General features: G+C 41.2%; 1 protein-coding gene across 4 annotated transcripts in view; it reads left to right on the top strand.

Moving 5' to 3' along the window:
• The window catches only part of ZEB2 (zinc finger E-box binding homeobox 2), a 115,816-nt gene that overhangs the window by 87,086 nt on the left and 3,730 nt on the right, over window positions 1-25,000 (top strand). For all 4 annotated transcript variants that reach the window (XM_074873781.1, XM_074873780.1, XM_074873782.1 and 1 more), the window contains 6 exons: window positions 2,565-2,636; window positions 9,020-9,208; window positions 9,907-10,121; window positions 12,652-12,760; window positions 13,649-15,618; window positions 17,645-17,825. In XM_074873781.1, the coding sequence (XP_074729882.1) occupies window positions 2,565-2,636; window positions 9,020-9,208; window positions 9,907-10,121; window positions 12,652-12,760; window positions 13,649-15,618; window positions 17,645-17,825 (2,736 nt within the window). The remainder of the gene's footprint in view (window positions 1-2,564; window positions 2,637-9,019; window positions 9,209-9,906; window positions 10,122-12,651; window positions 12,761-13,648; window positions 15,619-17,644; window positions 17,826-25,000) is intronic.

The following is a 25,000-nucleotide window of genomic DNA, read 5'->3' as shown; positions in this document are numbered from 1 at the left end:
TATTCGCCTGCATGCAACACTCAGGAGCTTTGCTCTCGATTTACAGAAGCAGCCCTGTATATTCATAGTTTATATTTTAGCAAATTAATGTTGAGAGGAAGAAAATGCCGTCAATATTTTTTTTTTAAATACAGAAAGTAGGGTCACAGATTTTAGGAAGAGGGCCGGTTTAGGTAAAGAAAAGTCATGTTAGCTGAGTGTCGCAATGCTAAAGGATGAATTGTGCAACCGTCAGCTAAACAAGAATAAAAATGTACATGAAAAATTGCAGCATGTACTCCTGTGACCTGCACAAAGTGAGAAGCAGCTCAGAGCCTTCGTGAGTGTTTAATAATTTTTGGGAAGCAACTAGACACTGTAACTTCTCTTTACCAGAGAAGAAAATGACAATGAGGAAGGAAGTGCAGCAGAAATCTTGAACATTACCACTATTATGCAAAAAAAAAAAAAAAAAAGAAGAGGCAAAAAAAAAGCTGTTAACTGTTTTCCCCTTGCTGACTGGGTAGATGTGCCCTCAGATGGAAAACTTCTGATACTTGTGACTCCTTACTACCAGAAATCACATGAGATGATCAAGGAAGAAAATCACAATAACTATATTTATATCTAAGGCTGAACTTCTCAGAAGTACTGTACTTTGATTAAAATTTCTGGTAGACTGCAATAAAAATATCAGATGTGAGACTGGCCCAGCAGATCAATTATCATAATTGACAACATTTTATTAATACATATTGAACTCCTAAATGTTTTGGACGCAAGATATCCCCGTGAAAATGATCCTTAGAGAGGCAGAATGCCAGATCTGGGAAAAGAATCAAGGCTGGCTTGTCTGCTGTACAGTTTAAACAAATATTTTTCATCTGGTCTGCATATTCTATGCTTTTGTACAAATTTAGCATCTGTTTGTACCTGCATATTTTAACTTAAGAGCTTTCATTAATTTTTTTTTTTTTAAAGCTTCAAAGCCATAAACATGTATATTTATACCACAGTATTGTACGCTGGTTGTAAAGCTCTGAATTAAGTCATTCTGTGCTTTAGTTTTGATTAGAATGATACAATTAGAACCTGTTATTCTACCAACTAATTACTTGTAGAATGTGACATCTGAAGAATACTACAAGATTACAAATTTAGGAATGAACCGAGAAATGTGTTCTGTTTATATTATTCCCCTATCTTCAGTCAAATCATTGTCATGGAAATGGATTAATACTGGGCCAGTTTCTGTCCTCATCAAAATCTTTCTCACAAAAAATGAGTAATAAGAATTTTAATGCTTCATATCAATAAGATTTTAATAGCGGGCTTTGATCTTCTTGCCAGTCTATCACTTGATTGGCCAAGCAGCATCCATCTTCCTGAATCATCATCGACTTGTGTTCGTTTCTGGGAAATTCTCTCTTTTTTTTTTTTCTTTTTTCGGTCGCTGTTGAACCATTTCTGGGTGCCTTTTGACATTTTATTTCTTACAGGCACAGCTAAGTGAAAGATTAAAGCAGATTTTTCACTTAAATCTCAAATACTAAATTCTCTCACTTAAAAAAGAGAGATTGTATGTTTGTGCATGTCTTCGAACAGAGAAAGGCTGGCATTTAGGAGAAGTTGAAAAGGCGAGAAAGAAACGATATGTATATTTATTTTGGCCTGTGGAAACCCTTTGGAGGGTTAAATCTTAACCGGGCTGTATGTGTGAATACCTGTTGCACATGAACTAACAAATTAGCAGCAAGAAACCAAGTTTGACAGGCACTCTGAGGCAGGCTGAAACATCTATGAAAATAAGCGTTCTCCCTAGTGACGGAGCTGCATCCAGCCTCTTTGAAATGCTATTTTAACTCACTCCGAACCCCCAGTTTCATGGAAAGTAAACCGATCCCTGATAAATACATAGTAAATAATTCTGCACATATCACACTCATTTGCATGTGAATTAACTCAATTTATGGCCATAAAGGCAGACTTTGTCAGCGCACAGAGTGCACAGAAGATGCAAACAAATCGTACGGGCAGAGAAGAACTGCCCACAGTTGAAAATTTGTCACATTTCTGCACCGCTTGATATTAATACATGCTGTGCTTCCAATGAGGTTAACATGATGATGACAGCTCAGAAGATCTGTGTGACGATAGATAGAAATAGAGATATAAGAACTTCTTGCATCTTCCTTTTGTATTCGCAGTTTCTTCCAGGTCTAGATCTCACATTATCTGTTAACTGACTATTTCTTTTCAATACGGAAAAAAAGAAAAAAAAAAAATCCCTTTTTATCACCCGACTGCTTATTAGATTTGATATTGGGAAAAGCCCTTCATTTACTCTGAACAAATAGTTCTGTTTTCCACCACTCGCTGTCATGTTTAAAGTAAATAAGTTCTCGTCCATCCAGCCCTGCTGAACTCATTCAGTTGCCAGAACAAAGCCATTGTATAGAGGTCCACAACAGCCCTTTTCTCTCCTTCCCTTAGCAGGATCTTCCCTCTTACTGCACTGTGCTCCCTAGCTTTGTAAGCAATGCAATAATGTGCAAATGCTAAAAGTGTGCATGCTTATTTCACAGAAGAAATGAAGGAAGATTATGACACTATGGGGCCTGAAGCCACAATTCAGACCACTGGAAACAATGGTACAGGTAAGGTATTGCATGATATGAGCATCACTTTTCTTCTGTATCATGTAGAATTAGCTTTGCGTGAAGTGACAAAACAATGTTTTTCTTGTTTTCAGTTTAACAATTGGGAGACATTTACATAATTCTCCTGGTTTTATTTTTTTCCCCCAATTTGATGGCAATGGTGCAGTGACAAACTTATTCGGTGAGAGTCCTTGCTACCCCTCCTGTGCCCCGCAGTGTTTCAGCCCCTAACTCCTTTTAACTGCATCATTGTGAGCTAATAGTTTTCAGCAGCATGAGGAGATGTTTTCCCAGCAAGGGCAAATCTCATATACTTTAAAGTAGCTGGACCAAGATACAGTAGTCTTTTAATGAGAGAGACTGTACAAAAAGCTTGATAATGAGGATGGGGTGCACCCTTCCTGGCAACCCCAGATTCGCATGGTGCACAGAGTAAGCTACTTCAGAGACTGAAAACATCTTTTCAGCAAGACACACATAAACCCCTTACATAGATACACAGACACACACACTTTAAATGCATATTTATGAGATTATTATGTTTCTGGCTAATCTTTCTTTTTTTCCCCTCCACTTTCCACATCTCTTTCTTTCCCCTCTTCTTAGAAATCAATACATTTTGTGGAACAAGAAAGGGGACAGAGATATTTAGCAGGCATCATCTCCGAGCCATCTCTTTTTTTTTCTGTAGCAGAGCAAAACAGCAAAAGGTTTCTGTTGCTATTTTCTAATCCAAATGAATTCAGGGGTTTACCGTGTTCTTTCCAAAGGCCACAAGGCTCCACTCCATCCTCAGCACAGCTGAATGCCATACATCACCCAATGTTTCTTTTGCATTTTGTCACAATTTGAGATGTTGCAGGTAGCCCTGATTTACACGGTTAAAAGTAAGAGTTTTCTAGTATAAGTACCTTTCTATGCATGCCATTATGAGATTTAGTTCATAGGTAATGCCCTCTAGAAACATTACTGTAAAAGGTGGTACCTAAGTCTTGCAAGGATTTTATTACTCACACTTTCCTAATGTTGGTAACACCCACATAAAACCCCAATGCTCTTATTAAGTAACACAAGAAATTTACTTTATAATTCTTGAGGGGGAAAATAATAGGAAAATAAAACCATGTCACTGCTTTTTTCATCCATTAGATTTATTGTGTATGAAAGGAGGGTGGCACCAAGTCACAGTTTATCATTACGTATTTACTTAATGATCTTGCTGTACAGAACTGGATACGTATATATTTTAAAAGCTTTTTTATTTCCAAGGGATGTTAATAAAGTGACAACTTGTGCTTAGCACTTGGAGAAACAGGACTTTAGAAGATGTCTGGTTCGGAAATAAGACTTGATGATTATCTGAATTACCATTACCAGAGCCTTTGAGGTCCCCTATCAGTCCATGTGACTTCCTTTGCACATATTTTCCTTACCATAACAGGCCTTGACTCTTTCATACTTGCAATGTGGTCTGCTCAAGGGGGAAGACTTCATGTCCTCTTAGCCCCTTCCCTTCCAGTATCTGATGGTCTCTTCTGCCTGCTTGACTTCATCCTCACGACATCTCTCTGGGGCCAGGGTGCCGTCGAGCCCCCGCACAGCCCTGCCACTAACTCTGTGTCAGATCCATAGCTGTGGGGTGTCCTTCCTCTTCTGAAACCAGTTGGGGGAAAAGACAAGGGTTGCCCCTACCCAGCTTGGTGCATTGCAAACTTGTGGTTTAAAGAATGCTTTGCATTTAGGTGGTCTGCGTTTAAAATGCAAAAGCTGCTCTGGATGTTGCACCTGGCAATTCCTTCCCCAGATGTCCTGTGCAAAAGTCCCAGCCTCCTCTTTATGCCAGCTGCTATTTGCTGCAATGGGTCGCTTGCTCAAATAACCATTCTGAGTTGTCTAGTCCTCTGCTAGTGTTTAATTCAAATCTTTTATCGCTGAGGCGTTCAGAGACACCTCCTTCGGTGGAGGCTGGTGCCTGGGTAGGCTGGGTAGAACATGTTTCTGTAATGGCTGCAGTCTCCATAGTCTCTTAAGAGCAATGTCAGATTAGTTACATTAAATCATCTGATGAACTAAATGCCTTTGCCAGTCTTTTCACCTTGAGTGGAAGATGTCAGGTGACAGTTAGGAGCTGCAGCATCCTTCATGCAGAGTACAAAGTCCTCTGGCTTGTCTGTTGAGATGCCCCAACTGTTACTTGAGGAGGAAAGGGAAGAGGTCAGTCCCTGAGCCATTTGAGATCCTTCTTACCTATTCTGGCAAATGTTCAAAGTTTTCTTCTTCAGTCTCACTATAGGGTTAGAGCCTGTCTTGAGTGTCTGGCCTCAATTATTCCCAGCAGGTAGTAGGGGGATTTAATACTGATGTTTAATAAAATAGCTGAGGTGAGGCTGACTCAACCCAGTGAAAGAAGTTGGATCACTGACTCCATCTTCAGCAAAAGCCATACCGCAGTGACCATCTGGTGTCCAAGAAAGGCACTGGTGTCTTCCTACAGATTAGCATAGACACTTCCAGATGGGCCAAGAAGGTTTCTCTCATTTAACACAACATGTCTCTCCCTCTTGACACCAGATGTTGTAGCACTCCATGACCTGCACTGAGCACAGAGATAGGAGATACGTCTTCAGACTCATTCACATATATCCAACAGGCAAAGTGGCTGTAGGTGCATGCAACAACTGCGGTGTATTTTTAGCATCAAATTCATTGCAGAATGTCATTAGTAGAGAAAGAAAACTAAAAGAAAAAGTCTCTGTTATTAAATTATTCTGCTATTGTCAGAATGACCACTTCCTAGTAGTACTTAAAAAGGAAATCTTGTTATCCATACATTAATCAGTTGCATTTTTATAATGAACCACAGAGGCTTTATAGTGGAAAAGCAAAAGTGACCATTACAGTGAAAATTTTAGTCTTTGGCCCTGCTAAATTAATTTGTAAATATTTCTGGTATTTCTGAAATGGTTACTTGATAAAATGATGTTTTGCAGAAGGGTTTTTTAAAATGTGAATGGAGAAATTCCTATGGTTTATTTTATTGTACCTGTTACGGTTATTACATCTGGGATGTTTGCAGAAAATAGATTAACAAATTCCCTGCGAACAAACAGAAAAAAATTTCCTGGTTTCGATTACTAACATCTGACAGGCTTTGAGTAAAGAACTCTTAATATAATTTAAAGAACAGAAAAAAAAACCTTCGGAGGGAGGAAAACAGAAGTAAAACTTGGCAGGTTGGAGGACAGGCCGTTTTCACGCTGTAATCTGTGTGTACCAATGGGGGCCTCTCACTTCCTGGCTAATGAAGGCTGTGGTTTTATTAGCTTTGTTTGTGATTAAGGGCAGCTATCACCATCTCGCAGGACGAGTTCCCACACAAAATAACTGGTCTCCCAAGCTCCTTGAACCTCTCTCTCACTTTATCTTGAAAGGTCCTAAATGCCTCCAAAGATAGCTTTCCTTAATGTGTTTTATTTTTATGTGACATGGCCACATCAGCTTTTGGAGCTGCAAATATTTCTGCTCTCCAGGCTCCAATAATTAATTAAAAAAAGACTTATTTGGTGAGGTCACCCACCGTAGATCTTGTTGAAATTCTTGCCTCGCAGGAGGGGATGTGCAATGTGTGTGCAGTGTCAGCCCATGAGGAATCTGGGAACATGACTTTCTGCATGGAAAATAAATTAGGGCTCAGGGGGAGAAGCAAGCCTTCCCCCCAGAAATCCAGAGAGAAACCTAATGGTTATCAGATGGGTCTTTTTAGTAACACTGGGTGAGCTTCCAGTCATGTCTGAATTGTCAGTAACGTCGCTGGTGAGAAACCAGATACACATGGTCACCTTTCGCTATTTATGTTAATCTGTGGTGTTGCAGCACTGGTTGTATTGTTTCAGTTAAGGATCTGTCAGCTTTTCCACTAAATCCCCTTGTTTTTAGGGGTTTATAATGTAGACATAAACATTTGCTTTAGCTCCCGGATTGCATGCACAGACATAGAAGCTAAATAATCCAGAGAATTAGGAAAACAAGGCCAGTAATATTTCAGCAGTCCTCCAGAGCCTGTTGGATCAGCCTCCAGATCGACTTGGGGGCTGGGAAGGAAGAACCTCATTTAGGTTCAAGTTTGGGACCAAAACTCCTAATATTAATTCAGGCCTTGCTCGGTGGCTGGAGTCCCCATCCTATAAATGCATCTGCAAACTCCAAACCCCCCCAGCCTGCCTGGAGGAGAAGGACACATGAAGCCATCCCTTGGAGCCATCCCACCCTTTCCCCTTCCTGATCCCATATCTTCTCTCTGGAGAAAAGCTCTCTTTCCCTGCTTCACAAGTAGCATTTACTGGGTCATGACCTGAATCTGGCAAAAAATAAACTTGTTTGCCTTGGATCTATTGCTAAGCCAAGAGAAGGAGAGATGGGTGTTAAGCCGGAGGGTGGATGATCTGGCAACAGTTGGAAGATCTAGACATAGCAAGGGAATGAAAAGTCAGGTTTTCGATGTAAAAAGTAATGTCTCAGCTTTGTTCTGATAAAAACGAAGTCAAAAATGTAGTCTGATACTCTTGTGCATAAGGTGTACTTCAGTAACCACCATTTTGTTATAGTTCTCTCACAGCAACAAAATGGAGGTAAGGTACTCAGTCTTGTTCTCCATACTCACACTTCCCTTCTCTAGAAGTTACTTTTTTTGGGGGGAAAAAAGAAAAAGAGAGATTTTTTCTCATACTAATAACAAATGATAACAGAGCTACAGAAGGACCAAGTGGGGAGCTCTGTGGTGTTGTAGAGATTCCCTACAAAACCCCTGCAATCGGGACAGAAGTTTCCTTCCAAAAATGGGGTCCTCTGCCCTGTGCCATTTGGTCACTGTCACTAAAATACTGCAGAATGGTTGAGAAGCTGCTCAGCTCATACGAAAAATAGGGCATATTTATCTCAGCCAGAGGATTTGATTTTATCGGCTAAAGGGATGAGGTTTGCATAGATGAATATCTACTTTTATCGATGACGGCGAGATCAGTGCTTCAAATCAGGTGCTTTCAGGTTTCCAGTTGTGCCTCAGTCAGAGGCCACATCTCATTTTGACTGCCAGCATCACCTTGCATTTTTGTAGGAAACTGAGGCAAAGCATTTGCCTGCTTCTGAACACCAAGGAGCTGGCTAGTCTCTCATTTCCAGTGGTTATAAACCAGTATAACCCTGTAGGGCCAATAGCCCCTTTGATTTCCATAAGTTTACTCCATATTGCTCCTTGGCATCAGTGAGAGCAGAATCGTGCCATTTAATATTTTGCTTTTACATGAACTGTAGAATAGTTTATGGCGTTGCCTCATTTTCTTGTTTCACCTAAGGAGAAATACATTAAAAATGTAATCAATCATAAGCCGTTCTTTTCATTTACGGTCAGTTAAAAACAAGTATCTTTATTTAATTCCCTGCCACCAACTGCATCTTCCAAGACTTGTTATTAAAAAAAAGAATAGAGAAAGAAAATGATCAGCTCCTTTTTTTCTCCTGGTGTAATGATATTAATATTTGTCTATAACGTCCCAGAGTTTTTAAGGTCCTTTCTGTATGCAGTGTTCATACATGGAGGAGAAAAGCATATTTTTAGTAACAGGATGTTTTGTGGTTGAGCATATGTTTCATGGACATTGCATGGACGATAAAAAATTGGGTTTACATTTAAAAAAAAGAAGGAAAACTCTTGTACAGACTGTAAAAGTGGTTTTAGGCTCAGTATCCATGTTATGGTCTAAAACATGTGGTTCTATTTGTGGAAATCTATGAAGCAATACTTTTTTTAAAACCTATTCTCCCATTCCAAGTTAATTTTTCAGGGAGAAAAAGAACACAAGGAAGATGTTGTGAGCAATTCTCTTCTCGTGCCTGCCACAGAAGAGCAGCCCGAGGCAGGACCTGTCATGGAGGAGAAGCGGCTGTGGTCTTTACCACCTGCAACTACCGTCTCCCATGCAGGGACTGTCGGGGGGTCTGGGGGCAGCTGAGCTCAATCCTGTAGGTCGAGCTGCATTCATGCCAAGAGCTGTGGGTCCCCCAGGAGCCCCCTGAAGGTTCAGGTTCCATAGATGAAAGATTACCTGCATTACCCAAGCCTCATAAACTTCTGCTGCTGCCCTAGAGAGCCCGTGTTCCTGTTAATTTAACTGCCCGCCCTTACTTCCATCCACGGTGGTGGAAAGCCCGCATTAATTTTATTAGGAGCTGGAGCAAGACCGATGAGAGGAAGGATCCAGCTGCAGCCCCAGCCTTGTAGCTCCAGTACAGCAGCTCAGCCTGTGTGTAATGATGCTAACCCACCCCAGCTCTCGGGAAGGATGCACTCAAACCCCCTTTCTTTTTCCCTTCTCTGATTTTAGTGAAGAATGCAAATTGCACGTCGGACTTTGAGGAATATTTTGCCAAAAGGAAACTGGAGGAAGGAGATGGGCATGCAGTCAGCATAGCAGAGTACCTGCAGCGCAGCGACACAGCCATTATTTACCCCGAAGCCCCCGAGGAACTGTCTCGCCTTGGCACTCCAGAGGCCAATGGGCAAGAAGAAAATGGTGAGGCTGTAATTCATTTTTAGCCAGTATCCTGACCTCGTGCAGCTGTTGCAATTATAAATGCACTACATGCCTGGGTGTTTACCTTAAAAATTGAAGAACAGCTGCAGCGGCATGGAATTTCATGAGCAAAGATTGGGGCTGTAATTTCAGTGTATTGTGATTTTTTAGTCAGCAAATTTGTATTATTTGGCGGGCGAACTGAAGAGCTGAATTTAAACAGGAGAAAGGCTGCCGCTCTAGTTGGGAGTTTGGGAAGTTTTAATAGAGTTTTAATGGAACAAAAGGTGGGATAGCTGGCCTATTGCTCTCTGATACCTTGATAAGTAATTGGAAGAGTGTCGGTAGGAAGAATTCGGTCAATGGCGTAAGTAATAGAATGAGCTGGGGCTGGAATGCAAATCACCAATCGATCGGGAAAAGTATTTCTTAGTTTTCCAGCCAGTGAGGTCTGCGGGAGGAGCGATGCCCGTAATTAATTTCCTAGTGGGGTCTGGAGCGGGTCCTGCGAGTCTGCTGTGGGAGTGCGTGGGTGCCGGTGCCTCCCGCCGCCGGTTGGAAGCTCCGTCCCTCCCTCTCGGGCAGCAGATTGCAGCGATTCCTCTCATACCATCCTGGGCAATCAGCCCATGAGCTGCCATTGATTTGCTGACCTTTTGGCCTGCTTCTCTTCCCCCCCCTCCCATCCCGGGGCACAGACCTGCCACCTGGAACTCCAGATGCCTTCGCCCAACTGCTGACCTGCCCCTACTGCGACCGGGGCTACAAGCGCCTGACGTCCCTCAAGGAGCACATCAAGTACCGCCACGAGAAGAACGAGGAGAACTTCTCGTGCCCTCTCTGTAACTACACGTTTGCCTACCGCACCCAGCTCGAGCGGCATATGGTGACACACAAGCCAGGGACAGATCAGGTGGGGGGCTGGTTTTAAGTGATTTCTTTCTGTAATAACCCCTTAGAGAAACGATATTGCTTTGATTGGCAATCATTATTAATTTTTCATGGCATTTTGAAGATGCAGATCTTTTAATGGTAATAGCTTTAATTGAGGTCTAAATGATTTTTTGATGGTCTCTTCTAATATGATTTAATAGTCTTATGTTCACGATCGAATGAGTGTGTTAATTTCTAATTTAGAAATTTTATTTGCACTTTAACTTGACTTTAGTTTCGTTTTTATGTTCCTCAAAAAGTGAATGAAACTGTAGCATTTTAATTATACATTATTAAACATCTCAGCAATTTTAATTCCATTTTTCACCTAGTTTTACTTTGCAGTGTTGCAAATAGGAGCTCCAAGACATACTAAAAGATCCGCTAATATTTTTTCATTACTTTTCGAGTAACCTTTTCAATCACGTGAAATTATGCGTATTTTGTATAATCGTTTGTTAAACATAATTACACATTTTTAGAATAACTCTTCCTACAGTACATATAGGCTATCATTTGTGATTGTGCCACTAACACATGCATGCACTGGAATTGCAGCATCGCTATCATTTGTATAGCCCGGCAGCGTATCGGCAATAAATCAAAGCAGTTTTTTCCTCAATGTGATGCATGTAATATAATATCACTGCTGCATTTAAGGAAATGCTGCGTATCTCAAACAGGTGACTGAGCTTCCCTAGTGCTCCTAAACAGGCTGGCGATAGACCTGTGCCCCAAAACTCTTTACACACCAGCAGAAAAACTACTCTCGTCCTCACTGGAGAATTACTTCTGAAAACCCATCTTATGGAGGGCTGTAATGGAAAGTCAAATGGCGTGGTTAAAACTTAAATAAATAGATGTGTGCGTTGTGTCAAATTATAAAGGCTTTATGCGGTATTTATTTTTCTTAAAAACCTGAAAATCATAATTGGCTGTATTTCTCTTGGTGGGTTTTTCTCAGCATAAGGTAAATTCAGTTAGGCAAACACACATCTCCTAATCGCGCGATTTTTTGCAATTAGCATTTTTAAGAGATCTGTATCTTTTGCTTGATCTTAAATCAATATAAATGATTCTAGAGCGGTTTCTCCTATTCTTTCCTTCCCGTGGCTTTTCCAGTAGACAAACACATTTTCACATGTGTATTTTTCCTAACCTGATCCTCTGTAAGGTTCTTTCTTTTGCTTTGTGTCATTAAAAACACTGAGGGGGGAAGGGGGGGGAAATCTGCCTAGATATTTATCCAATGTAACCGCCTGAAATTTCACATGCGAGAGCGCGCTGGTACTGGCGCATTATGAATGGTAGCTTTGGTGTTGAAAAGTCCCCTCATTTGCTCATGGCATTTACAATTAGTAAATTAAAATGATTGTATCATATTAACAGTGGCACAACTAAAGTTTATAGTAGTCCTCGGAGGGCGATGGGGGGAGACAAAACAGCTGTTGCTGTTTGTTTATGCAACTCAGCAACATATGAGCGCGGGTCCCTCAATGGCGCGCGGCGGGCTGGGCTCTGCTTGATCTTTGAAGGTTGCTGCTGTTTGAACAAACCTCCCTGTGTCCCATGTAACACCATCTGTCTCGCCAGGAATGTGGGAAGAGGCAGCACACCCTCGCAGTTGTCATACCGTTTCGGCGCTGCCTTTTTTTTTTTTTTTCCCTTCTTTTTTTTTCCCCCCTTCCCCCCCCCCCCCCCCCCCCGCCCCACTCCTGCAATAGGCTTTTGTGTCGTGGCCGCCTGAGAAAGGCTGACCTCCTACCTTGAGCATCCAGAGCGGTTGGCTGCATTATTATTAATATTATTAGATTTTTTAAATTATTTTTTTTCCTCTCCAAATTCAAAGTCACGGGGCTTTTCTTGCTTGTTGCAAAAAGGTCAGCTGCCTTTGATTATATCTTTATGCCACTTTTAACTTTCAACTTTCTCTCACCCCTTAGAAGAGCACTGGGGGAAAACATGGCACGAAAGGTAGCTCAAGTCTTCCCTGCTGCTCTGTGATTTTAAAAAACATTTCCAGCAGCAGCTCATGCTGAAGACGCAGTCTCTTCTGCTTGATAATGAATTAAATCTTACATGAAATGCCACTAACGACAGTGTTTCTGTCTTTCCTACACACGCAGTAAACAGAATTTTTAAACAAGCAGAGTCCCACATGTTCAGAATCTGCTAGGAATATTAAGAGCCACAAATCTTCTTATAAAACAGTTTCTCTCATCGTAAGATACCTTAAAGCAACACATTTCTGATGAGAGACTTAGGAAATAATTCTAAAGCAAATATCGAATGCTCATGTGAAAGTACTTTCTCATTTGTTTCGGTTTACTGCCAACATTTTGATTTTTATTGCAACACTGATGAGACAAATAAATGTACATGCAGACCTTTTGGTCCGCTTGATAAATTCAGAGCCACATTAATTTTGTTTTTGTTTTTTAAGCTAGAAATTCATGGCTTCTCTTGCATAAAATTCATGTCGGTATCTTTTTTTTTTTTTTCCCTCCTAGCACCAAATGCTGACCCAAGGAGCAGGCAATCGCAAGTTCAAATGCACTGAGTGTGGCAAGGCCTTCAAATATAAACACCATCTGAAGGAACACCTGCGAATTCACAGTGGTGAGTAGCGGAGGTGCTGGTGTGCTCATTTGCATTTTGTTTAATTAGCTGAGTTTTAAAGACTGCTTAAAATTTACACAGTTCTGCTTCTGGCTTCTTGGAGCTACTAAGGTATTTCATAAGTGATATCTGAGTATTTCTCATTTATCATGCTGTTAATACCACGGTCTCGCTGAAAGATTTGGAAATAGTAAAGCTTCCTGCAAATAATATAGATTGTTTGTTTGGCAGTTTGAGTTCAGAAGCATTCACTCAGTTCACCCTGAAGAGTCCATTATATTTTCCATAAAAAAAAATCCTCCAAGTGAAATACAGCTCATATTCTCAGATAACGAGTAAGCGCAAAGCATCTCATATTGAATGACTTGTGCATTTTGGCTCTGCTGCTTGACGCAGCATTCAGCACACAAAATGCCACTGGGCTCTGTCCAGGCACAAACCTCCACCAATGCTGACGTGGAGGTCCTACCATCAGGACTCAGTTTCTCATACCATGCTCATTTCCAGTGAAAATTCCTTTTTTTTGGAAGAAAGAGAAATAAAATAAAGAAGAAACAAATAAAATTTGAACAGTCTGGATTTGATTTGACTCCCTTCACCTCAGGGTACTTACCTGTGACTTGGAATGGTCAGTCTGGAGCCAACCTCACACCTTGGCAGCTGTTGCCGACTGGAGATCGTGGGTCCAAACTGACCTCAAGACCCGTAGAAAGAGGAGGGTAAAGCAGTGGTGGCATGTGGCCGTGTTCATAGAAGTAATATTTTCCTCACTATTAATCAGTGGATACACAGACGATCAGTTGGGTATCAAATGCGGTCGCTTGCAATTATAGCAGCAACAGTACAGCAACAATGATAATTAACATTTGGTTTTAATTATCATTTTAGGTGAAAAACCATATGAGTGTCCAAACTGCAAGAAACGTTTCTCCCATTCTGGCTCCTACAGTTCGCACATCAGCAGCAAGAAGTGTATTGGTTTAATCTCTGTAAATGGCAGAATGAGAAACAATATCAAGACGGGTTCTTCTCCTAATTCTGTATCTTCCTCTCCTACTAATTCAGCCATTACACAGCTGAGAAACAAGCTGGAGAATGGCAAACCACTTAGTATGTCTGAACAAACAGGCCTACTGAAAATTAAAACAGAACCACTAGATTTCAATGAATATAAGGTTCTTATGGCCTCACATGGGTTTAGTGCAACTAGTCCTTTTATGAATGGTGGACTTGGAGCAACCAGCCCCTTAGGAGTTCATGCTTCTGCTCAAAGTCCAATGCAGCACTTAGGTGTAGGGATGGAAGCACCATTGCTTGGGTTTCCTGCAGTAGGCAGTAATTTAAGTGAGGTGCAGAAGGTCCTACAGATTGTGGACAACACGGTTTCCAGGCAGAAAATGGACTGCAAGGCTGAAGAGATCTCCAAGTTGAAGGTTTACCATATGAAGGATTCATGCTCTCAAGCCGAGGAACAAGGAGTTACCTCCCCCAATATTCCCCCCGTGGGTCTTCCAGTAGTAAGTCATAATGGTGCCACTAAAAGTATTATTGACTATACATTAGAGAAAGTCAATGAAGCCAAAGCTTGCCTCCAGAGCTTAACCACAGACTCGAGGAGGCAGCTCAATAACATTAAAAAAGAGAAGCTGCGAACCCTAATAGACCTGGTAACTGAAGATAAGATGATAGAGAACCATAACGTATCCACTCCATTTTCATGCCAGTTCTGTAAAGAAAGCTTTCCTGGTCCCATTCCGTTGCATCAGCATGAGCGTTACCTGTGTAAAATGAACGAAGAAATCAAGGCAGTCCTTCAGCCTCATGAGAACATGGTTCCCAACAAACCTGGAGTGTTTGATAAGCAAACCCTCTTGCTGTCATCAGTACTTTCTGAGAAAGGAATGACTAGCCCCATCAACCCATACAAGGACCACATGTCTGTACTTAAAGCATATTATGCTATGAATATGGAACCCAACTCTGATGAACTACTGAAAATTTCCATTGCTGTTGGCCTTCCTCAGGAATTTGTGAAGGAATGGTTTGAACAAAGAAAAGTCTACCAGTATTCAAGTTCCAGGTCACCATCACTGGAAAGGGCCAGTGCCAAGGTGGCGCTGGCTGCCACCAACAACACTCCCACTAAAGACTCTTTGTCAGCCAGATCTCCAATAAAGCCTGTGGACTCTATAACTTCACCATCTATAGCTGAACTCCATAACAGTGTTACTAATTGTGATACTCCTCTCAGGCTAACAAAACCTCCTCATTTTACCAATATTAAACCAGTTGATAAATTGGACCACTCTAGGAGCAATACTCCTTCTCCTTTAAATCTTTCTTCCACATCTTCTAAAAACTCCCACAGTAGTTCTTACACTCCAAACAGTTTCTCTTCTGAGGAGCTTCAGGCTGAGCCTTTGGACTTGTCTTTACCAAAACAAATGAAGGAACCCAAAAGTATTATAGCCACAAAGAACAAAACAAAATCTAATAGTGTAAATTTAGAACACAACAGTGTTTCTTCATCATCTGAAAACTCAGATGAGCCACTGAACTTGACTTTTATCAAGAAAGAGTTTTCTAATTCAAATAATCTGGATAAAAGCACTAACCCAGTATTTGGTATGAACCCATTTAGTGCCAAACCTTTATACACAACACTTCCACCACAGAGCGCATTTCCCCCAGCCACTTTTATGCCACCAGTCCAGACCAGTATTCCTGGGCTGCGACCATACCCAGGACTAGATCAGATGAGCTTCCTACCACATATGGCCTATACTTACCCAACTGGAGCAGCTACTTTTGCTGATATGCAGCAAAGGAGAAAGTACCAGCGGAAACAAGGATTTCAGGTAAATTGTGGCAACTGTTTTCTTTTGGAAGGCTAGAATTTAGTATTTTGTGATATGTCCTCTTACAGAACAAAAAAAGCCCAAAGTTATATTCAGCATTTCCAACAAAGTTAGCAGGGTTGATTTTAGTCTGAACTTGCAAAAATGCAGTGGGGTAGGAAAACAAATTGCAGCTACCTTAGGAGTACCTCTACCTGGATTCAGAACAGTATCAATACCTTTGAATAGGCATAATGCTTATGTTTTGATTCTGTTAAAAGCTGAGTCGTTCCTTATGGGAATTGTATCTAAATAAAAATAACATTATTGAAAAATCCCATCCTGCAATAAAATAAGAAAAAAAGGCAAATTTTGTAGGGAAACCAATCTCTTCAGGACTCCCCTCACAGTGAGCATTTCACCATGGGGAAAAGGAGCAGTGGGAGACCTCTTGGGAATCACGCCCACACTTGGATGCAAAGCCGTAGCCCTCTGAGCAGTGGTCCATATGGCCTCGTAGCAGCTCTATCCCATTGAAAGTCCTCAGAGCTTCCTTTTCTATGTTTTTTTGGTGATTGCTTGCACACCATGCATAGGAAAGCCATTTTCTCTTCTCATGAATGTCTGGGGGATGAGCAACGTTAACGTTGCTTCACCACAGCCCCTTCTTTCAGCCCACCTACTGCCCTCCCCAGATTACCAGTCCTCTAATCCTGCCAGTCATCTGGAACAGCTTTGAAAAAACCCAGAGATTAAACAAAATTATTTGGAGAGGTAGCAGCTAGGGCCCTTAATCACAGACAAAGTCTTTCCCTGGACATGTAATCTGGGTCAGCACGTCTTCGTGCCTGACTACAACCTTTAATACTTTTCTCAGGTTGTCCCAGGGTCAATACATGAGTAGTAAAGGATTTCGCCACTTGCGTGCCTACAGCAAAGAGCTGCTCTACAGTAGTCATGTACTTTTATAGTTTTTTGCTGGGTGTATTCAGATATAATGTACAGAGTTTAGTTAAATGAGATTAACTGATTATAGATTAATAATTCTTTTACATTTGCGTATGTTCCCCTATGTCCTATTATGGTCTATTAGTAATTTTACTGACTAGTAAATGTTTTATAGTTTCAAATGTGAAAATCAGGTATGGTTTTACATTACAGGCTGTAATCCCTCTTTGCACAATAGGAGCATAAATAGCACTGCACCTCCATAACAGCTGTTCCACTATTCCAATTTACAGTACATCTGCCCTCTTTGTAAATGTATTTAAGCCTATTTAATCTTCTCTAATATTAATTAGTGCAAACCTAGTCTAAGAAAACCGAACTGTGTGATAGCAAATGGAAATGTATGTTATCATGCAAGTTTGCACTCTCTTTGGATCAAGACAAAATAAATATCAAGAAATTTAATAATTTACTGATCCACATTCATTATTGCTTAATGCTGAAGGCTGTTTTAACATAGATAGAACATTGATAAAAAGTGTTATTAATATTCCCTATTTCAAATTACAAAATTAAATATAAAAATATAGCTTGAGGCCTTTAGTCGGGAGACATACATTTAAATGGATTGCATAATAATAACATTTGTACCTAAATATAAAATTCAATTAAAACCTTTCTACAGATACAGAATATATCCAAGTTTCAGTGTTTTGAAAGGAATGATCTCTTAGCTGTTGCTTACACTCACCCCTGTAAAATATTACAATACTTTTTGCCATCCCTGAAGAGCCTCCCCTTTTCATTTTCAGCTCCTCGAAAATATTTAGTGTCAATATGATAAATACCATTTGCTTGTGTAAATCATATTAGTGCAGAGTATTCAAAAATAGAAAGTTGGTTGAAGGCAGAGAAGTAGGAGGCTCCTCATTATTTCCACAGTTCCCATCAGCTGTAGTTTCTTTATCAATGGGTTCCTAAGCTAAGAGGGACCACCAGCTTAAGCAGATGTTGTTTTAACTTTTCTGGGGTGGTTGGTTCCTCCACGGGAAGGAGTGGTGGTGGAAGCACGTGTCGCTGACGGGTGGTTCCCTCGCAGGGAGAATTGCTTGATGGAACCCCAGACTACATGTCCGGCCTCGACGACATGACGGACTCTGACTCCTGTCTGTCCCGAAAGAAGATCAAGAAGACAGAAAGTGGCATGTACGCGTGTGACTTATGTGACAAGACATTCCAGAAGAGCAGTTCCCTGCTGCGACACAAATACGAGCACACAGGTAGGGTTTCTGCGCACGCCGAGGGGAGGGCTGAGGTCCACGCTATGGTCTTTGCACTGTTTCATGAGTACACTTGTGCAATGAATGGTTCAGCAGGTGCTGAGGCTTTCAGCAGGGAAAAAATAATATCTTTTGCTCAGTTCAACCTATTTTTAAATTTTTTTCAATGGTTATTGCTTGGAAAAGGACTGTAGGAAGTGATGGGGTGAATCTCGGTAGGTGCTAGGTGAGCTCATGTCATGTTGAGTGTGATGGCCATCTTGGCACTCAGCATCTCACAGGACAAGCCCTCTTCAAATAAGGCAGGCCCGAGCACTCAGAAAGGAGTGCAACTTGGTCAACACAAATCTGGCATAGGAAGGAAGAGTGACAGTGTATTTCTCCTTTCTTAGACACTATCTGACCCCACACTATTTAATCCAATAGAAAAACTTCCACTGACGTTAGCAGTGCAAGACCTGGCTCTGGGCAAGTTATCTGAAAGTAAACAGCTCACAGGGGTTGCTCTTGTCATGATTTCTCACGCCAGCAGCACAGGGAGGTTGCATTTCGCTTTTTCGCTTCTCAGTTAATGCCCAGGGAAGGTTTCCTTCTTTCCCAAGTAGGAACTTATTTTTGTCTAGTTCAAAGAAGCTTGCCAAGGCTTACTGCGGATTGTCAGCTTAAGAAATATTTTGGTTTGAAAAAGACCCTCCATCACACCTATGCTGGCTGTGGTTCCTCTCGCAGGCAGTGTTCCCTTCCCCACTGTCAGCCAGGACAGGCAGGAGCCCGGAGGTGGAGAGCTCTCTGAGGGGGATACATCGGCTCAGTGGGTTTCAGTTAGGGGAAAACGGGACTGGAGCTCCCCAAATAATAGAGATATCAAGTTATGTTAGACAAAGGGAATGTGAATTACCATGTGAATTATTGTGCAGCAGGACATAAACCAAACTCCAACTTCCTAGAGTTAGAAAAAGCTTACTCAGGAGGAAACTTTCCTTAACTTTGAAAGCTGAGTCCTACTTCAGGAAATGAAGCAAGTCACATCATCCTTCAATCTCACCATGTAACGGTAAAAAACTTATACCTCTCTATTAATACATCTTCCAGGCCGCACATAACCATTTGGCATTTCACATACAAAAAATTTACAATTCGGGAGTGGACTGTTGCCTTTAAAAAAAAATTCTTCGTTATTTTTCCTTCTTATACTTTTCTTCCAAATTTTAAGCTAATCCCACACAGGAAAATAAAAAAGGAAGTTAAAATACATGTGGGATTAAGAAAGAAAATGAAAAGCAACATTTTGGACTAGATCAGGTAGTTCATTGGTGGAATGTGCTTCCCACTACATTATTCAGATCAAATTGTTTATTCAGTAGAAGAAGCTTTGAAGGCTTTACATCCCTGCACCTTTCCTCTCCTGAATGATTTTATTACAGCCATCTGCAAACATTATGGTTTACTACACTACTACCGTAAAGCTCTTATGTTAGAACTGGCCTTCATATATATCGGGATCTGGACATATGGTTGAATCCCATAAAGTTGGTAGTCCATAAGGTCGACAGACATATGGTTGAAAGGCTGAAAATTTGACAAGCTGAAATGTGTGCAATCACCTTGATTTGCAAAATAAACTGTATTTGTAAAAGCAAAAATATGTTCTGGTCTTTAAGTAGCACAGGAACCTACTGCCTAGAAAAATACCACACAGCTGCAATGTTAGGGACTTTTCTCCTTCTTCTTTGCTCTGTCCCTTTCAGCTTCTCAACTGTACGTCCGTCAATTTTATGGGACGCAGCCTTATGATCCAGAACGTGTATACGGTGTCATATTTAATACACTAGAGCTACAGCACATCATCAAGCTCAAGCGTGGCATTTAGAGACAGGAAGGATGGTCTTGTGGCAAAGGCACAGGCGCTGAGGCTGAGCGTGCTGCGCTCTTTTCTGCCACAGACTTCCTCTGCGAATTTCAGCAAATTGCTTCATCTTTCTCTCACCTTCGTCCATCTTTGAAATAGAGGGAAACGATACCAGCCCGCCTCTCCAGGGTGTTGTAAATCTTAATTCATGCAGGCTGAAATCCTGCGATGGAACTCGCTATATAAAGTGTGAAGTATTATTAAGGACGCGTTTGCTTTTATGGAGCCTCCGCACATCACACTAATGTTAGATAGAGGTAGCTGGGAGCTCTGAAGACCTCGGCTGGGCTAGCCTCCATAACTCATTCACAGCCTTCAGGAGGCACACTGCACTGGGACTTTGGCTAATGGCTTAGCATGCATCTTAAGTGAATTTCAAATTAATTTGATAGTTTTTGGAAAAAGCTTGTAATTGCATTAATAACATAGGTGCGAAATGGCAGTCATGTTCAGTGGAAGGATCCGAATTCAAAGTAAAGCCATCTTCTGCATTTGGAGTTATTGTAAGAGTAGGCCCAGATTTTTCAATCAACTTTTTGAAACCTAAAAAAGAGAAAAAGCTTCTTTTCTGAGTGTGTTGCTGTTTTCCGTCCAGCTGATCATGATCTGTTGTTACTTCATTAAAAACATATTTTAGAAGGAATTGGAACACTTCCTGTCTTTCCTGGAGAAGCACAAATAGTGGATGTTGTTTATATTGATGTTCTTTTTCCTATGTAAAAAAAATCCATGTGCTTTTTCAGGTCTTTTTTCTGATATGTGAACAACCAGATTTGCCTTTGTCACCATTTCTCCGGTCCACATACCTATTGAAACCAATGCTAGAACAAGGGTTAAAAGAGTCAGCCAGAGGCCACGTTCTTGTTTTGCAGACCCTAAAGACTTATCCCAGTGAAACTATTTGGAGCAAAAAGTAACATTGACATGTAAAATTACATGAGCTGGCTTAATCACATGCAACACCAATTACCGTAAAGGAGAAAACAGGAATGTTGTAGGTAGTGTGATGAAGCTGTTTCCCTGCCAGGGCAAGAAGAAGAATGGGATTTGGCTGGTTCTTTGTGTCAACCCAAGAACTTTTGATAGGATCATGCAGTCACAGATCAAGGAGCTCTGTGATTACCTCTGTACGCCATGCCTGCCACAGCTAGAGCACAGTAGAAAAAGGGGCCCAGATTTCACAATCCATAATTTTTAATTTATGCAGCATTAGAGGTATTCTGCAATAGCTTCTAGGTTCATGTGGAGAAGGAATATTTATTACATTACTGGAATGAGTGAACTGCATTGGTCCTGGCTGATCTGAAATTTAGTGTAGAGGTCACTGTTTGTTGCAGGACCAAAATCTGCCAAATTTGGGATACGATTTAATTTTAGGAGAAGTTACGTGCCCCTCTTAGAGTCTGAGCTTCACAAGAGCCTATATCTTTAAAACCAGAGGATGCAGCACTGTAATTAGGGTGCAGAGCATGGCAGGTAGCACAGGAATTTGGTGCTCACATTATTTTCCTGTGAAGTCTTATGAACTCATCCTAACTTTGGTGAGGCTGAAATTAGTTGAGCAGATACTGCATGTGTCTAATCTCAGATTTCTGCAAGCTACTTAGCATAAGGCTCGAGACACCTTCCTTACTAAAGGTGAAGAAGATGGTTGCCTTTTTGGCAAAGCATTAGTGCCATTTGGCAAACAAAAATATCTTTGTGTTGCAGGTAAGGAGGGAAAACAGTATCGGGTAAGTGAGCAGGAGAGCAAACAGAATTGAGTATCTAGAAATAGAGAAAAAACCTGGCTCCTGGGTAGCAATCCAGCCCCACCTTGGTCATCAGTGCTGTGTTGGGCTGATTCAGGAGTAAGGCGAAGGTTAGCGTTTGTTCTGCCGTCGTCAACGCCCATGTCTGCTACACACCAGCTTTACCATAGCTTTGCAAGGGAACTTGCAGTGTGCCTGCTCTGCAACAAAAGCTGGAAACAGTTTTTCAGAATCCTACCTAGAAATTTTAAATCCTTCCATTGTTGTTCTATATTACATCATATTCTATTTTATTACTTGTGTGGGCTGTCGAGGGCCTCATAGCTGTGCTAGTGCTTTCATCCTTTCTTTTTCCACTGTATATTTTATTAAGACCTCTTTTTTATTTTTGTAGCTTTCATGCTGATGCAAGCACTAGTTTTATATCCAGATTGATTCTGTAAACTAAATATTGTTCTTGAGCCTGATAGCAAATCAGTTCTCTCTGGCTAGTATTTTGAATTCCCAGCTCAGGAGTTTTCTTTATTTAGAGCTTGATTCATAAAAAATTTACATGCTATTTAAAGGTTATTTTTTCTTGCTTTACTCTGATACAAGTTTAGAATTCCCCATTTTACACTCAAATAAAGAAAAAAAAAGAATATATTCTATGCTTGTGAAATTTGTGCTGTAGACAAGGTCTCCTATTCAAAACAGAACAGGTGCAGTTTGGGCAATTATAAATAAATTGCATTTATCTTGCACCTTTGACCGCTTTGCTGTGCTCTGGCCGCTAATCCATCTCCACTGGGACTACATCTAACATCCAAACCCCCAAGCAGCTTCAAAAGAGCTGCCTTTAAAAAATAAAAACAAACTGTCACAAAAATGTTTCCTTCTTTCCTCCAACGAGCAGGACTTCTGTTTGCCCCCCTCCCGCAGAAAAAAGACCCACTTGCCTTAGGCAAAGGATGGGTGATATTTAGTCTGAGACCAGTGACAGCTCATGATCTGATGTCTTATGACTTTTATACCACTGCAAATGGGAAACACATAGCTTTTCAGTCAAAGACTTTTAGCCCACAAAGATTGAGAGATACTTACTGTTAGAGATTATGTTTTGTTGTTTTGTTTTCACAGAAATGCAATTTTAGAGACTTTGCAAACAGATTACATATAATTTCCCCTCTGTAAATTGAGCCCAGGCCCCTGTGGGAACTTCTTTTTGCAGATGGTGGAATAAAAAGAAGTCCAAACATTTCCTTTAGATATTTGTGAGAGATTTATCATTTAGTTTCACTGCAAAATGTGGCATCCACCTGATGACACACAAGTGTTTCATGAGCCTTCCTGTGAGTTGCCTTGGGTACCTCTGGCCTAGCTCCAACCCCCATGGGTGACACAGGTCATCTCAGATGAGACTGGGTAAAACCTGTGGGGTGGGATGTCCAAATCTGCTTCTTTCCGACCCATCTTTACTCCACTGATGTTATGACCCTGCATGACAATGCTCTTAATGTGTGTTAGCTAAATAGCTGATAAAGCAGCTGAGACTACCTGCAATTGGAGGTTCTCTCCACCCACCTACAATTGTAGACTTCTCCCCATCCACCCACAGCTGTAGGTTCTCCCCATCCACCTAAAACTGTAGACTTCTCCCCATCCCCAATGTAAAATACCTTACTTCAGCTTTATTTTATGGCCTACTAATGCATTGTAGGGATTAGGCACTCCTTTTAAATGGCTGAAATACTGGGTTTTGCACACGGGGGAAAAAAATAATTCTTCTGCAAATGTTCAGAAACCTGATACATTTAAAAACATATTTCAATTAGTGTTGTAACAGCTGCATGCTGCGCACTGCTAAGGTATGTTGTGTGGTGTCTGAACAAAGAACTTTGCTCAAGCTGTCATGTTCCCTTAGATCAAAACGGAGTCCTTGATATGGATGTGGTAGACTAAATAGCTCTAGTATAGCCTTTTTAGTAATATTATAAATTAATATGAAAATATGAAGTATTTTAATCTTCTCATTTCTAAATTAATTTATAAAATATGGATGATTCCCTGCCAGGCTACCTCTGTGCTGGCTGGAGGGAGGCCCCAGGTAGCATGAGCAGGAGGTGCAACATTGAACAAATACCATGTGCAAGTGATGAGCAAAGCAGGCAAAGACTGAGGGACGAGCACATCACCCAGCCTTGGGGAAGGGCGGGTGGATGCAGGTCTGGATGAGAAGCAGTGGAGGTGGTTGACTTCCGTTTGAGGGGAGGAAAAGTGCTGGGCAACTGGATGGAGCACAGCTATGGGGTGAGAAGGGTATAACGGGCATCAAATGCAGTGTGCATAGAAAAAAATCAGGAAATTTGAAGTAATGGAGAAAGAGTGGTGCTGTGAAGTGGAACAAGACAAGGGTTGGGCTTGTCGATGCTAGGGAAAAGTAAGTCAGAGGGAGGGACTGAGACAGCGTGGGCAGTTCAGTGAGGAGAAGGACACAAAAAAAGGTGCTGAGGAAAAGCAGAACGTCTACGAGGAACAAAAGAGGAACAAAATTAGCAACTGTGGAGATACTAGCAAAGGGACGTCAGCGTGTTGCTCCGAGTGGGCTCAGCAGGCAGCTGGGACGAGGCAGGGATGCAGGCAGGCATATCTGGTGCATCCAGCTGGGTGGTTGGTAGCGTTGGGAAAGCTCCCACCTCACCCGTGAGGGTTTTATTCTGGCAGCACTAGGGTCTGAGGAGTGCTTAGGCTGAGAGTGCTTTGGGATTTTAAGCTAATTTGAGTAAGTGACTTGATCATGCTAAAATCTCCCAAGCTAAGACTATGGGATTTCCTTATCGTGGCAAAACTTGTGCTTCGAATGGCAGCTAGCAGCCTCCTGGCTCTGGATTTGGTGCACCCCCAGGTCAAGGCTGGAGGTTCAAAGCCAAAGTATGTGTACAGTTCAAAGGCCAGAGTTTTCTTCAAGCTTGACTTTTAACCAACAGGTTAAATGGGCAGAAATGCGTATTTAGGAAACAGATCATAAGAGCAATACTGCCATAATTCAATATATCAAGCTTGAATTTTCAATTTTACTGTAAAGCGAAATAAAGAAGAAAAAAGAAACCCTGTGTGTGTGCAAGCTTAGGAAACTCTCATACAAACAAATGCAGTCTGAGTCCCAATTTCCAGGCATCCACTAATTTCCCTGTCACTTGGGTTATTCTATCTGTGGTTTCTCCTGTATTTTCCTTCCTGCCAAATCTCCCCTTCATTTCATAACATACAATTTTTGGCTTCCTTGAGCATTTGTTAATCACACCTTATTAAATGTGAACTTTCACAGTGGGACTTGAAGGTAGCTGTGACTAGATTGGGCAAAAAAATTAGCATGTTCCCTGGTATTCATTCTTAGCAACTTTGCTATGGAAGTGAAATTATTTTTATGCCTGACTTTCCCTGCTCTCAAGTCCCAGTAGTGACTGCAGAGGAAAATAAAGCAGATCAGGTTCATAAAGGAGCAGCTTGAGTTTTCTTGGAAGTTGAGATCCTTC

The sequence above is a fragment of the Strix uralensis genome, chromosome 6 (genome assembly GCF_047716275.1).
Source record: "Strix uralensis isolate ZFMK-TIS-50842 chromosome 6, bStrUra1, whole genome shotgun sequence".
NCBI lineage: Eukaryota > Metazoa > Chordata > Aves > Strigiformes > Strigidae > Strix > Strix uralensis.
The sequence above is the reverse complement of the archived record's forward strand: the minus strand, read 5'-3'. Positions and strand labels throughout refer to the sequence as shown.